This window comes from Sardina pilchardus, chromosome 11, assembly GCF_963854185.1.
Source record: "Sardina pilchardus chromosome 11, fSarPil1.1, whole genome shotgun sequence".
NCBI lineage: Eukaryota > Metazoa > Chordata > Actinopteri > Clupeiformes > Clupeidae > Sardina > Sardina pilchardus.
Window position 1 is genome coordinate 13,972,171 of NC_085004.1, and position 16,276 is coordinate 13,988,446.

Consider the following 16,276-nt stretch of genomic DNA (forward strand, 5'->3'; position numbering starts at 1 on the left):
AAATGCCTGTAGATATGGGTCTGGATTTCCAGGCCATGATCTGATAGTCATGGCATGCAATTTGAGAAAAAAACAAAACAAAAACAAAATAAAACAGTGCTGGTATTTCTCTATTCTGACAATTGTAGCTTAGTACAAGATCTATCATCCATGTTTTTCTCATATAGAGAAGAGTTTATCCTTCTGTTTCACTGTGCACTAAACAATCATTTGCTGTGAGGTGAGGTGAGCTGTGAGTGAGCATAATTTCCATTGTTTTTCCATGGTGGATGGACAGGGAGTGACTCCTGTGTGGCCACAGCTGAATAAACACAGAGATCTGGAAGCCTGCAGTGATGGTTTGTTATTAGCCTGAGCCCTCACGTCAGCGCCGATGCCACGTGCATCGGTCACACCTCCCATGATTGATTACTCACCTCACCTGCCACATCACTACACAGTGTCATAAAGTATTGTGGCCCTGCATACGCAACTCCACATAGCCCTATCAGAAAGCACTGATAATTAGTTTAGCAATCCCACGGGCCAGTTTCATGTCAGTGTTTCAGTTCTGTTGACAGTACAAAGTTCATAACTTTCAGCAACGTTTACCTAGTTGTCACCGAGAGCGTGTAGGCTGTAAATGATGACTGTTTTGTTGTCAACACAGTGTGGCAGTTTCATTTTAGTTTAGATTCCTCCCTCAGTTAACAAATGTTAACTTGACACAGAGACCTTTGTTAACAAAACACTTCTGTTAGCTTCTGACCTTCAGCACAGCAAAAACACCACGCTACCAGTGATCACTCAGAAATTATACAGATCTGGAATATCTGGAAGCTTCCTTTCTGCCTGTACAGAAAGAGGACCATTTATCATGGTCTACCACAAGCGAAATCATGCTTGAAAAGACCGAGTCAGTTTTAAATGTTGAGTTTACGACAGCCAAGTGCAATGACTTGGCTTGTCTCTGCCTTCTTAGGAGGCTTGTTATGGTTTGTGAAACTGTTGCTGGTGTTTCCTGTCAGAGGTTATGGATGATTTTGTTCTTGGAGGAGGATGCCTTCAGCAGGGCCCCTGCACAGAGGTGTGGTGCACCATGGGAATGCAGCTCTGGGAAAGATCACATGATGATTCACTGCCCAGCGGAGGGATTTTGGCTCATGTTATTCTAGAATAGATCTTGGAATAATCTCAGATTCCACAGTGTCACTAATAATGCAAAGGAATCCCATTCTTTCTCCAATGTGATTTTAAAGTTTGCTTAAAGTTCTGTGAGTTACTATTTGATGTTCTGGTTTCATGTATCCTGTTCTGAAAACCATTCGTTAAGCCCCCGGCTTAAGTAACAACCAGTAGAAATATTGAGAGCTTCCAGCTTCTCTGTGGCTATGGATGCTGTAGTAATGGATGGCAGGAAGTTGAAGAGGATTTGTAGAGATTTGCTATTTCATGAGGATGGAACTGGGCTAGAAAGTGGCTGTATGAAATATGGATGATGAAGTACTAAGGATGGGGTTCATAAGGCGCGGTCACACAGCTCATAAACATTTCAGCAGTCGCATGCTTTCTACCTAAGATTTGTCACCACAAAGCCCCAACTGCTCCCAGGAGCCTCACTGCTGTTAATGAACAATAATGACACTATGTGCTAGGCTAACTGGGCTGTTTCCCTCCATGTTTTTGATGCTTTTGATGGAGAAAGCACCAGACAGGGTTGCTGTTGCGACATGCCCATCTCACAAGCCCTCCACTAGCATGTGAAAGTACTGTGGGAAATTGTTGAACACCCTTCATTCACGTTATCTCTACCCCCACTGCAGACCTCCGGCTGCTTGTTAACATCCTGTAGCCTACCTTTTGTGGGTGTGTGTTCTACGCTTTGTAGTTCAGCAGCAGTGTTTTGAAAGGGGTCGACATGGGTGTCACCGCTAGAGCTCCTTGATCTTATGACTTGCTCCAGAGAAGGCCTCGCTTTGTGTGTGTGCAGTGCAGGCTTGAATGTCTTGTGTTCATCAACGCAACACCGACAGCTCGCCTCTTCCTCCCCCCTGAGCGCTCCATGTGGCTAAGGCTAAACAGGGACGTGTGCAGTGCTACCTATATATGCAGCCTTGTGTCTAAACAGAGGGCCTGATCTGCATGCTAGAGGCCTTGTTTACGCCGCTCTTCAGACAATTATCTGGCTCGCTCCGTATCGATTCGGCCCAATTGATGCAAAGGACCTGTTCCCCTCAGAAGAACCTCGCTCCGTGTTTATTACCCACTTAACGGAGTGTTCTCGATCACTCCCCTCAGACGTAATGACTTCACTCTTCGCTCTTCACTCTCACTCCGAGCCGGACTCTGGTATTTGGTTTATTTGTGACAGAAATGCATGGAATGCTAACTCCTTGTGCAGCCGCTGCGTACTTCAGACGTTGTCTTTCTCCTGCAAGGCAGATTTAATGCTTTAGGCCAAGGGGAAATGTCTGGGTCCAATCCATGCAATGAAAACAAAGCAGCTGGTGGTGCTTTTGATGCATCTTCAGCCTGCTCCTGTTGTTTCGAGGGGCCGCTCAGTTGTTTTTGAAACCGAGCACCACCTATCTCTGTCCTAGTAGCGCAGGACAAATATGAACCAGAGGCCATCGATCAGTAGCCTTGTCGACTGCCGGGGAAAATGTCATGGCACTGCTAAGGACTCCAGGGCATTTCGAGCCCCACAGAGGCATTCGTGATGCAGAGCGGGACGTGAGTTGGGCGGGGTGGAGGACGGTCGTCGTCCCAACCCCGAGCCCAGCCCAGCTGAGGCCCATCCCTGTGAACAGGGCCTGTGTGGCGGGGGAGCCGGTGGTGGTGGCAGGATGCTCGGCGCAGCAGCTGTGAGGTGCGAGAGGGTCTCTCAGGAAGCTGTGCAGAAATGCGCGCTCCATTTCCCCAAGCAGGGGCGGGGTGGGATAATACACAAGCTCTCACAACGGCCACGGGTGCCGAGGCTCAGCCCCACACCCGACAGAGGCCAGGGAGGCACCCCAAGGGGGAAGGCCCCTACCTCACACTCAATTGTCTTCTCCAGTGCTACTTCGTTTGCCACTAGCTCTAACAGTTCAGATCACACTCTTGTTTTGTTGCGATGCTCCTCAGATCAAGTTTGTTTTCATTCCAAAGTCAAAGTCATGAAATTCTCAAGACGTAACCTGTTGATATCTTTGCCTTGGATTGTTTTGAAATCTTGTGCCGTAACCGTTGAACTGGAGAACCAAGAGATTGTGCTCCCTCCTTGGCTCTTGCATGCGACGTCCGGTCCAGATTTCCTCTCAGCCTTTCCTCTGTCTGTATGTCTTTCTTTGTGCAAACCGTACGTGTTTCCTCAAATTAAGCCATTCTGTCTCAATGCATGGGGTATTATTGACATTTCCTGTGCTTGTTTGGTGGGCGTGTGGATCAGTGGGGCTGGTGCAGAAGGGAGGGAGATTGAAGTCCATACTTCTGAGTGCTGCAGTGCTGGATAGTTAGCACATGCATCCAGCGCACACACACACACATACACTCCTGACAGCTGTGGCGAGGCATTGCACAGGAAAGCTACTTCTCATGTGGTCACCCTGTGGTAGTGTGTACAGAGTGACTGCTATTTTATGAAGGATTAGGCTTCATAAAGGCTCAGTAGTCAGTGTGGTTTACCAAAGGCACAACAGTGTACAACACCCTATAATGTATCAGCATCACGCAGTATGTTGTCTGATATGTCTGAGCCAGTGGCAGAATTTCAAGTGAAATAGAGCCATCTCGTTTCTGCCTTGAGGCCTGAGATTTGAAGAACTTACACATTTATAGTAAGTCACTCTGCCCCCTTTCATTAAACCAAATCTAAGCTTTCATGGCCCCTAGTACGCACAACACACTACAACCACAATCATTTTATGCAATTGTTTGGTCTGTGAAACAATGAAACATCCAAGAATGTAATTCCCCTGACATCCAGTCGGTACAGTATCTTCTAGCCATAGGCCTAGATGCCACTTATGTACTATTACTCCTCCTCTTCACCTTACCACGACGCTGCTGTTATAGGCTAAAGGCTCTTGCCTGCTCTCAGGGTGCCTGGAACTCGTGTACTGATGGCGTTTCCTCCAGCTGGTTTGGGAAGTGGGAGTACGAGTAGTGGCCTCTGACTCACTCACTGTGCTGGGAAGGGGTCAGTTAGGTAATTTAAGGGGCCACCTGGGAATAAACAAGTGCGTGCTTAATGGGAGATCAAGTCCAACACGGAACGTCAATCAAAAGCTCTTTCAGGGAACTCTAGAATTGGTCTAATAAAAGTAGAGTAATAGACTGATTCATATGGTCTGTTATACACAGTAGTAGGCTTCTGATGTTTTTGGTCAACAGTTGAATTGTATGGTATGTGTTGTGTTATTTTATAGAGTTCATATTTTTCTCATGTGTAGGCTGATTTACCAACCAGCTTTGTAATCCAAACGTTTGGATTTTGTTAGCAAGTTTAAAAGGTAATTCCTTCGTGCTTCTGATTACCAATCTGGTGCCTCACAGGAGAGGACTGATCATGTGAAGAAAGGGAGGAAACATCGGATCCCAGTTTTTCGGTCGGTTTAGCAAAAAAGACTTTATATTTTCATCAGAATCCATAGGTTTTGCTGTTCTCTCCAATCTCTGATCAGCCGGATGAGCTAAGACATTGGCCATCATTGTACATTGAAATTTGTGACCGAGTAGGTACTGCAGTACTAGGAGCCTACAGTAGCCCACTGTACCACACACCCATACGCTTGTCCTGAAGAAGAATGAATGGTGCGTGTTTCGTGAGAGGGATGTGTCTCTTTTATTGCTTTTCTGTAATGTCTGAGCTCTCAGGAGAGGAAAGGGTTGGTGTTTCTTCTGCTACAAAGTACCTCTTTCATAACCTGCCAGGCCCCTCTAACACATTGTTCACTGCATCCAGGAAGCTGTTCTGAGGAAAGAACATGGAGTCTGATTGTCGTGGTCGTAACTCAACCCCCGGGGCACCTGCATTGTCTTGGCCTCAGTACTCAGCTTTACAAGACCTCTGAACGTCTTCTTCTTCGTGTTCTCGAGGCGTCTTTTTCGTCTTCTGTGTGAGCAATTTGCCCAGATGAGGAGGCCTAATAGCGGTCATTGGCCCTGGTGTTAATAGCCTCTTGAGGAGGAAGATGGCAGGAGATGATAGGCCACAGTGACCAATGGAGGGTCTCACTGTTTCTGTGTCTGGGGACAGCTGCAAATGAGTTCCTGGACTCGAGCAGTGGCCAGAGATTGCAGGGAGCGCAGCTGTGCTGCTCTCGAGATGGCAGTCCTCGTTACAAGCCCGTGCCAAGCCCCCTCATCACCAACAGGCCATGGTCTCTCTTATGTGAGCATGCGGGACTGTGCCTATCAGAGGCCAATACGTTCCATTTGCTCTGGACTGAGACCACTTGTGATGGAGGTAATCAAGCTCCCTGGCTTTTCTCTGAGCAGCCAGTTCTTTGAGAGTCAGCACAGCCCTCCTGTCAGTGTCTTCCTGGTCCTCATGCTTCTCGAGGAATATCACCATATTAGGATCACCTTCTCTCTCTCTCTCTCTCTCTCTCTCTCTCTCTCTCTCTCTCTCTCTCTCTCTCTCTCTCTCTCTCTCTCTCTCTGTCTGTCTCTCTCTCCTCCTCTCTGTGTCTCTCTCTGTCTCTCTTGTGGGCTAAATTTATTCTGACCTAGTTGGTCGGTTTTGCGTTCAGTGCCTGAAAACTGATGCTACAGGAATGGGGTAGAGATTTCAGATCACAGATTTGTGTGTGCCACAGGCAAACTCTGATGAGCTTCTGCATTGCTTGGGAGTCTGGCATGCTGCCTTTACAATATGTCTGTATCTCTTTTTGCTGTCTAGATTCTGCACCAGGCTATTTATTGTCATGTGAAATATTCTATGACAAATTCATGTGGAGAATAGGCTGTGGACTGGATGTTGTTGAGCTCCATCAGCTTCCAGTATTTATTGTAGTGTTGGTAATTCATTGTAAGCATTGTGATGACCCTGTGATGGAAAGATTTGTTGTATCTCTATCATGTAGGCTATGCTAAAAGATTCTCTTGTTTGAAGGATGTAGCCTAGAGGACAATTTGTCCTTGGCAAAACCTATCCACAGAGGTTGGGGCTTATACAAAGGACTTATTTTAGGCAAAGTAAATGTATAAAAGAAATGTTTGAATAGCCTAGTTTCTGCTACCTCAGTTACTATTCTTACCATAAGGTCATCTTTTCATTGTGTTCAACAAGCTCCCTTACTTACAAAACTTTTAGGCTACATGGTTTTGTGTTTTTTTCCCCTCTTCTTTGTGCATCTTCATTTCCTGCTCCAATCATTTGCTGTTATGTACTTTTTTTGTGAAATGTTCAGGTTAAGCGGAAGCTGTACAGTACAAGTAGACAGTTGATGGCTAGGTCACTGCCACACAGTCCTACTGCACTCTGAAGAGTAGACTAGATGGTCATGATATTCTTCACAATATTGTAATATTGCATCAGAAAGCAGATAAAATCGAATTACCCAGGAAATGGAGGGCACTTACAAAGGTCAACATTTACATGGAATGACATTGGGCATGATGACCCATCCCCAGCATGGAAAGTACACCTCCTCAGGCCTGGGAAATCAAGACCAAAGGTTAAGCTCTGGCAACTGCTTAAGACAAAAGCACAATCTCACATTGAAATGTGTGTCTCTTTTATTTTTTTTTTATGCACACATCCGAGGAAGAGACACATTTTCACAGAGTGTGCCGCAGGGTGCAGTGTAGTTTGTGGTGCTGCCGTCTGTGTTGGCAAAGATGAGTGGGAGGAAAGGGCCACTGTTTGTTTGTTTTGTTTTTTTTCTCCAGGTTCTTCTTTAGAGTTTTATCTTTGCTGGTTGTAACGGTCACTCCACCCATCTGGACCTGAACCAAACCTGCCCAAATCTAATATTGAGATCATGAACAGAGACATGTTTTATGGATCATGGTGTCTGTGCTCTTCCTGCCTGATTGGAAATGCAGCCACATCAAATTTACATGTACCAGAATGCTCCTTCCTGTCTCGTCTGATTACTAATTGGACCTACCTTTTAGTATCCGGCAGAATTGATTACCACCTACCAGCTATATTAAGCTTTATTTAGATATTTATTTAAATGTTATAGTTATTTATTTATTTGTCGACCAAGCCTCCTGCTATTTTCTGTCCTCGCTAATTGCCAGGTGGTTTAGTGGGTCGGGGTCGGGGAGTTTGTTCTTTGAGAGTTTCCTGTGTGATTGAGGCAGTGCTGCCGTCACATCACTGAGTCTCCTCTCTGTTTGACCTCCGCTCTGGGTTCCTTTTTCTCAGAATCTCAGAGAAGCTAATGGCCTTGGAGGCCTTCGTGTGAGTCTTGCCTGACATTGTGACTGAAGAGTCTACTTTCAATTCCTTCCCTTTGCTGTGGAAGGCATTATGCCACAACTTCCTGGCTACTGTCTGTGCTTCCTACAACAGTGTCTTCAATGACTTCTTTTCCCTCTCTCTCTCTCTTTCTTTAAATCTCATTGGGCTCTGTGGCAATCGGAAGGCGGAACATAGTGCCTGTGAGTGGAGATCGTGCGGACTCCGGCACAGTCATGACGGCTAATATGGTAGCAAGTTCCTGCAAGTAGCAGGAAGCCATTTCTCTTACACTTTGGTCTGTCGGTCACGCAGCACTGACGTTCTTCTGCACTTTACTCTTGGGGACTGACTGAGTCATGGTTCCACTGCATTCACTGGCAGCTTGTCAGTGTTGTCTCTAATATCAGGGTTTGTGTGTGTGTGTGTGTGTGGTGGTGGAGGTAGATGGACACATTAGATGTGCCTCTCCTGCAGAGGGCTTCTGTTTCCTTCTGCATTTCGGATCCCAGGGGTGCGGAGAGGTCGTGGACGTGCAGTCCTCCGCGGCCCCTCTTCCCCTGCAGTCAGCACGCTTTAAGTAGGGACCTGGCAGCGCTCCCTGGCACTGTGGCTGTGGGCTGAAGCCCATCGTAACAGAATGGCCTCCGTGAAGTGGCCTTGTAGACAATGCAGAGGATTCTGACGGCTCTCGTGAATCGTAGAATTATATCGTCCCGGTATTCAAGGCATCAAGGTGTAGCCTAATTATGAAAGGCAAAATGTCTTTCTACTTTCTTTTTTTACTGTGCTGGTCTGGATCCACTCGCATAGTGGCTTTGCATCTCTAGCTGACCTCTCATGCCCAGGACACACAGTGCAAGTCAGTTACCAAAAAAAGATTTTGATTGTGAAATATTTTCAGTACAGTTTAGGCTAGATTTTTAGTCAAAACAATATCAAGAAGACAACCCCCTTGAGGCACATATAGTTTCTGAGATTACAAATAGATTTCTCAGATGTATGAAAAAAAAACCTCTCACATAGTTGCAATGATGTAACATTAACAAGTTGATGTTTCAACAGTTGCCACAGGTCCCCTTACAACATGGTCTGTTTCCTGTAACTCTCATCTCTGATAAGGCACTGTTTGATCATCACATGGATCACACGGACAGCATGCAACATTGTTCTGTTTTCTCTCTAAAGATGTGAATAAAGCCTTTTTGGCTCACTGACATCTCTTTTGATGGATTTGCACTTTTAAGTTTTCTTGATTGTTCTGGATGTTTCCAGCTGACGACCGTAAGCCTTTGTGCTTGCCCGCCCGCCCGTCCGGCCTGTAGAACTGAACTTGTGGGACCACCGAGTTCATATGTGAGGGAGCCGTGGGCCAACTCAGCCCAGCCGTGCTTCATCACTGTGTGGGTTTGGCTCAAGAGTCTGGCCTGGTTGGGTCAGTTATGCTCAGTATTTTAATCAGCTTAGCTCAGGCAGCTGAGTTATGGTCTCTGTGTCAAACGCTCGTTGGGCCTGCCTGTGGAAGAAGCCGTGAATGAGTGTATGTGTGTGTGAGTGTGTGTGAGTAAGAGCGAGAGCACTAACAGACTTTTCTCATTCTGTCTGAAAGGTGTGAATCATCCGTTAGGATTTTTTGTCTTGTGGTGGCATGTGCTCTGGGTGTACCACTAACGGGTGGCTGGTGGTTAGAGTTGTGTTTTCAGGTAGTGATAGGTGTCCACAGGGACACAATAGGGTTGGCTATGACTCATCTATAGGAGTCCTATACATGGTATGTCATATATATATATTTATGGTGGTTATCACTTATGAGTCATACTTTATTTCCTGGGTATTAGCCGCATTTTATGTAAGCCGCAGGACAGTGTTTTATGCAGGTTAAAAGAAACAATACCATATACCATATTAACTGCTCCCGTGTATAAAACTCATAGCTGAAGACATTTAGCAAAATTAGTGCATAAGCCGCAGCTAATAGTTGGGAAATTACGGTATATGTCTATGGTGGCTAGGCTACGGTGAGGCCGGAGATGGCAGCAGCACACACTTGTGAGAGCCACCTGCATCAGCACCCATGCAGTCCTGGAAACTACACCCTCACACTGCTTCCCCCCTGCAGTGTCTCTCTCACTCTCTCACACACACACACACACACACACACACACACACACACACACACACACACACACACCAGGCCTCGACATTAATGGTTGCCGGTTGCCCTTGGCTGCCAAATTGTTACAAGTGGCAACCACATTTGGTTGGCTTTGGCAATCAAAACCTCAATGCCTAGTTGCCAAGCTGGCAGTCACTTTTAAAAGTTAATGTTGAGCCCCTGACACACACACACACACACACACACACGCACACACACGCACACACACACACAGACACAGACAGACACAGACAGTGATGCCTGCAGATGTATGGCCGTACACACTGCGCATATGATCAGGCTACTCTGCTACGAGTAGAGAAAATTTGCCTGTGTGTGTTCACTCCAAGTTGGCTCACCATAACCTCCCAGCTCTTCACTGTACTGTAGCCTATTAATTGCATGACAGTAGGCTGTTTATTTTTCTGCAAAATAAACAAGCTAATTTATTTGTTCAACGTTATGCAGCAGAACTACATACTAATTGGAACACACATTTAGTTTGTGCTGAAGAGAGAATGAGAGTGCACACAGACACAGTGTTTACAGAACTTGTCCTTGTTGCTGGTAACCACCTAACAAGGTTTAGCTAATTCACTAATGCACACACAGATACACACACAAACACACCAGTGACATACCTCCATTAGCACCCATGCAGTCCTGGAGCCTAATCCTTCTCTCCTGCTGTGGACACACACACACACACACACACACACACACTCCCATTCCCTATCAGTATCTCTTCCTCTATCTAGCTCTCAATTCACTTTTCTAGATTATTTCACGAGATCGCTCCCACTATGTGATACACACAAATTCACTGTGTCTTTCCTTAGAAATGCCTACCTACTGTACGTACTGTACCGACCTTGTTGTTTTCTCCTGTCCAATTCTATCTTATTGTTTGTCCCCTGTCTGCGCCTCTGTCTCTGTCTCTGTCTGCAGCTTTTAAGTGAGAAGATAAGTGGTGCGGAGGGAACAAAGCTGGATGAGGACTTCATGGAGATGGAGAGGGTGAGCAGTCCTAATGCATTTCTCCCCGCCCCCCCCCCCCCCCCCCCCCCCCCCCCACCATCAGTAACTTGAGCCTCTCCTCTCGCGTCTGCTCAAGGGCAGCCGTGTCGTACACTGACCTCATTGTCCTCCATTGCCCACTCTTGTCGGAGAAGCTGATGAAAGTGTGTCAGAGATGTAAAAATAGACAAGTGTGATTCATTCATGACTCTTTTTTCTTCTTCTTCACCTTGCCTTTGTCTTATTGTCCTCCTTTTTTTATCTCTTTCTTTTAATGTATATATATAGAAAATTGACGTCACGAACAAATCCGTTTTTGAGCTGTTGTCCAAAACCACAGAATACCTCCAACCCAACCCAGGTATGATGCTCAGCCGAGCGGCAGTGAAATTGGTTTATAATTGATGTTTATAGTTTGATTCCAAAACGCTATATATATTTTTAATAAGATTCAAATGTTATTTGATTGTGTATTCCAGGAAATGTTAGCCAAATTGCAAATTGTTGTTTTGATTGAGTATCAGATAAATCAAATAACAATATCCAAAGGCATTTCTACTGAAATTACTGGGAAAACAAATTGTAAAAAAAGAAAAAATATATTTATGAAAATTCATTAAAATGGTAGATATAGCGTTTTGGAACCAAACTCTTCAATCGTAAAGACGAGTTGACCGATTTAATGCTTTTGTGTTAGAAAAATGATAAAAAAGAAACATGCCTTATTCAGCCATGCCTAGTCATCCCTCCTCTCTGCCATAGTGGAGGCTGGCGCTCCGCAGAACACCGCTTTGAGAGAGAGCCAAAGTGACAGCAGTGCATCCAGGGTGGAAGATAATGGGCTTGACTTTGTGCCGTGTGCTCTCAGCTTCCAGAGCCAAGCTTGGCATGCTCAACACCGTGTCGAAGATCCGGGGGCAGGTGAAGACCACGGGCTACCCGCAGCCGGAGGGGCTGCTGGGGGACTGCATGCTGAGATACGGCCGCGAGTTAGGGGAGGAGTCGGCGTTCGGTACGGTTTCGTCCTCCGCATCCCCAGCACCGTGTCACATAGGGAGGAGAATCACAGCAGAGAAGGCAATGGCCAGAGAATCAGCGTCTGCTGGAATGGTTTTAGCCACACACACACACACACACACTCCAACACTAACACTTACCCATCCCACACACTCCTCATGGCTGAACCTTTTGAATCCAGAACATTTAAGTCACAGTTAACTAGAGCATTCATTCACTATATATAAATAATCCAAGTGGATTTCAGAATTGCATTACTCTAATGTGTCAGATGGTCACGGATATGCCTCACCTGAGCTCCCATTGGCCAGGGTGACCCTCAGTGCTGAGCTGAGCTCACCTTGGGTCTGACTATCTCAGCAGGGAGATGGGCTGTGAAAACTGCTGTGGAGCTGAATGTTTCTCTCTCCCCCTCTCTCTCCTCTCTCTCCTCCCCCCCATTTGCTCTATCTCTCTCTGCCTCTCTCTCTCTCTCTCTCTCTCTCTCTCTCTCTCTCTGCCTCTCTCTCTCTCTCTCTCTCTCTCTCTCTCCCTCTCTCTCTGTCCCTCTCTCTCCTCTCTCTCCGTCCCTCTCTCTCCTCTCTCTACCCCCCCCACTTGCTCTATCTCTCTCTGCCTCTCTCTCTCTCTCTCTCTCTCTCTCTCTCTCTCTCTCTCTCTGTCCCTCTCTCTCCTCTCTCCGTCCCTCTCTCTCCTCTCTCTCCCCCCCCACTTGCTCTATCTCTCTCTGCCTCTCTCTCTCTCTCTCTCTCTCTGTCTCTCTCTCTCTCTCCTCTCTCTCCCCCCCCCACTTGCTCTATCTCTATCTGCCTCTCTCTCTCTCTCTCTCCCCCCCTCTCTCTGTCCCTCTCTCTCCCTGCAGGCTATGCGTTGGTGGACATAGGTGAGGCGATGAAGCAGATGGCCGAGGTGAAGGACTCCTTGGACATCAACGTGAAGCAGAACTTCATTGACCCCCTACAGACACTGCAGGACAAAGACCTGAAAGAGATTGGGGTGAGCTGAACTCAAAGTTATGTTTCTGTGTACGTACTGTACCAAGGTAGCCTTTTCTTATTCTGAAAATATTCATGGAACATTTCTATTGTGTCTGTAGTGGCCATTAAATCACTGCTCTTAGCAAAAACACACATACACAAAATGTCTAATTTAGACATCGACCTGCTGGGAAAGAAGTCTATCGTACCTCATGTCTGCACCAGTCGGACAAACATTTGTAGAATAAGTGCAGGTCTGAGCTGTTTATTTATATTATGTGTTAGATATTTTCATAAAACTCGTAATAATTACTGGTCTTTAAATTAAACAAGCAGACCGTGTTTTAAGTGAAAACTGATGTGAAGAATTTTATTCACAGCATCGGGGACCTAACTAACCTAAGTTCCTGCAATCAAATCCAAGCTGTGTTTCTTGTGAATTGAAAGCGGTCACAGACTGATGCGTTTCAGCCTAAGCCATCTTCAGCGTTGCTCAACAATGCTCATGCAATGCTCAAACCAATCTGATCTGGTCTTGCCAAGAGATGTCACATGTCAGATGTGAAGTGTCACTTCCTGTCTAGCTTGTTGTGAAGAGTCGGTGAAAAGAACATTCTATGTTGTCAACGTTCTACGTTGTGTTCTGTTTTCATAACAATCTGTACTTCACTGTGTTCCCTTTACTAAGGCATTCTTTCACATCATATGATCTCTTGGATAGTTCCGCCGGCCATGCATGAAATAGAACACACATATTCTTGTGTTGGCACAAGACACAGAGTTAACGCCTGAAACCTTGTAAAGATACAGGATTTTTAAAGAGACAACATATTGATACCCCCCCTTATATTTTCTTTGTTTAGATATTGAAAACATTGATTACACCTGAAGTTGGTATAATAAAAATGCATGATTCCATTGTAATGGGCATCAATAGTGGCCAATACAATACCTTCACTGCTTCAAACGGATATCCAGTTGTTGTCTGTTAGAGATCTTTTTGCCTCTTTGGCCCTACTTTTGTCTCTTGCTACATGGCACATCTCTTCTAACCCCAGTTCTGCTTTCTCCACAGCATCATCTGAAGAAGATGGAGGGCCGGCGGTTAGACTTTGACTACAAGAAGAAGCGGCAGGGCAAAATCCCTGACGAGGAGGTCAGGCAGGCAGTGGAGAAGTTCGACGAGTCCAAAGAGCTGGCTGAGAGGAGCATGTTCAACTTCCTGGAGAATGACGTGAGTTCAGCCACCTCACTCCTGACCTGCTTCACTGGTAGCTTCCACTCCAGGTCCCCGTTATGGAAGAGTTACCAGCATGAGAAAAGTCTGGTACTTCAACAGCAACAATAACAATGTGCATTCATACATCGCCTTCACAAGGCACCCAAAGTGCTTTACAGTAAAGGGGGAACCTTCCTAACCCACCTGGATGATACAGGGCTGCCAGGTGAAGAGTGAGGGGAGGAATGAATGAATGAGCCAGTTGCACACAGGGTTTGTTTAGGCCACAGCTTAAATCTGATTTCAAGCATTGGTATGTAGATTGGTTTTGATAGTATGAACAGGGAAAAAAAACAAACAAAAAAACAGATTGTGAAATATGATATTTTATTTGTATATTTTCCTATGTGTATCAGTCTGTCAACACTCCAGCCGCTCAAGTAGAATTTCAAAGTTTCATAGTACTGAAACTTACATTCTACAAGCCTACATTCAGATGTTGGTGATGTGTGGACACTCAAATCAGATTCATTCACAAAAACAGTGTGGACAGTCATCTACAAAGATATTGTGAGAAACAAATCTGAATCGCCTGCGGTCTGAACATAGCTTTGCAGAATACAGGAAAGGGGTGTCGCTGATAAAGTTTTCACTTCTTGTCATGTTTTCAGCATTTCACTTCAACTGTATGATACTAAAATGTATTCAGCTGTCACAAGAGGTTGATGAGCCATTCTTGAATCTTAAGTTCTGATCATTGATGCACCTTGAGAAAAGATAGACTAGACTCTCAAAGATGGCATCTTATTGGTGTCTGTAGGCATCGTGACTCTTAATACCTCGATAGCTATACTTTGGGCTTGTAGAGTCGGCTGATTCATCAGCCTGAGAGCAAACAGAGGAGGCTCTGCTCTGGAAGACGGCCAACACAAAATGAGTCATACGCCTAAGACATCAAAGAGTGACGCATTTCAAGGAAATTCACCACATTTAATAGAGGCAGTCGTTTGTGATCTAGAATTAGCTGTTTTGTCATTGATAGCCCTTTTAGCACTGGTCAGCCTGATTCCTTATTGTTAATGTTTGTCCATTATTGATGTTTGCAGGTGGAACAGGTGAGCCAGTTATCAGCCTTGGTGGAGGCCGCCCTGGAGTATCACCGCTTGTCTTTAGAAATCCTTGAGGAGCTCAATAGTAAAATCCAAAGCAGGTAAGCTTTGAAAGTCTGTATCTGCTATCTAGAAAGCCACAGGGGCACATACCATGATGCACATAAATGTTTGCGTACATTGATTGCACAGTTTTGGCTTATCTGAGCTAAACGGGGTCGATCTCTGTTGAATCTTGACAGGATAGCCACGGCTAGTAGCCGGCCCAAGAAAGAGTTCAAGCCAAAGTCCATCATGAGCAGCCTGGAGTCCATCAACAGCACACAACACAATGGTTTATCATACAGCTCATCAGTAAAGTCAACAGGTAGGCTTGCCCACCCCGAGTCAGCTTTAGCACTCAAGCTATGTGCCATGATGCATGCTGCTATTTGTTTCATACATTGACTTTGCATACCTTGGTTGTTTTGTGGTATGACATTTGTGTTTGTGTGTTTGATTATTTTGTTGTTGTTCACTTGTTAGTTTGTTCTCCAGTGAGGCCTTTTTTATTTATCTGTGTAACCAGTCCATTGTCCCCTACAGATCACCAGACCAACCACAGTTTAAATGGCAACAGTAGGTGTCATAACATTTCCACATTTCACAAATTTCCACAAATTGTCATTTAAACCCTTTGAACTCTGCTGTATTCAAAACATGGATATCTAAACGCTCTTATATGTTAATGTTTCTAATTAGTGTGCTATAGTGTGTCGATTCTGAATGGTTATTCAACAAGCCTTGCTTGATCATAACGTTCCTGTCGCCCTGTCTGAACATTTTGTCTGTACTGCCATCTTGTGGTCATGGTTAGACATAACCACAGATTTGACAGTAACATGTAGGCCTATGACGATCCAAAGGTTTAACACTTTTACCAGTTTAAGATACTTTTTGGCATAACACCCTGGCTGCGCTTGCATTAACACATGCACTTAGAGCCCAGTGTGTTTAACTGTGGTGTTGGTGTCTGAAAATCACACATCTGTCTGTCGGTGCATCTGTGTCTGTGTCTATGTCTGTGTCCCACTCCTTGTCTTGTGTCGTCATCCAGCCCATTCTTATCCAGTCGAGCAGTTCACCCCCATGCCTCAGTCATGGTCTGAGAGTCCAGATGGCAGCTGTAAGTATCCACCCATCCATTTGATTTCCTCTCTCCACCTCACTGATGTTCACACCGCTATGTCTGTTAATCAAGAAAGTGTAGTCTGCGATACCATCATTCTCAAACCACGCCAGTCAAACAGATACACTTTCATGTGTCTTCTGTGAAGTACCTCCACCTCCTGCAGGCATGCTACAATGTTGAGTCGTTCACACACATTCTTGGCAGGTAGATCTAGTCATAACTGGTTTCCTTTTCTGTGA

At 45.4% G+C, this 16,276-nt stretch overlaps 1 protein-coding gene across 2 annotated transcripts in view; it reads left to right on the forward strand.

Moving 5' to 3' along the window:
* Window positions 1–16,276, forward strand: part of sh3gl3a (SH3-domain GRB2-like 3a) — a 35,320-nt gene that overhangs the window by 15,991 nt on the left and 3,053 nt on the right. For both annotated transcript variants that reach the window (XM_062549303.1, XM_062549304.1), the window contains exons 2-10: window positions 10,476–10,544; window positions 10,833–10,905; window positions 11,413–11,556; window positions 12,424–12,557; window positions 13,614–13,772; window positions 14,864–14,967; window positions 15,109–15,233; window positions 15,452–15,484; window positions 15,963–16,031. In XM_062549303.1, the coding sequence (XP_062405287.1) occupies window positions 10,476–10,544; window positions 10,833–10,905; window positions 11,413–11,556; window positions 12,424–12,557; window positions 13,614–13,772; window positions 14,864–14,967; window positions 15,109–15,233; window positions 15,452–15,484; window positions 15,963–16,031 (910 nt within the window). The remainder of the gene's footprint in view (window positions 1–10,475; window positions 10,545–10,832; window positions 10,906–11,412; window positions 11,557–12,423; window positions 12,558–13,613; window positions 13,773–14,863; window positions 14,968–15,108; window positions 15,234–15,451; window positions 15,485–15,962; window positions 16,032–16,276) is intronic.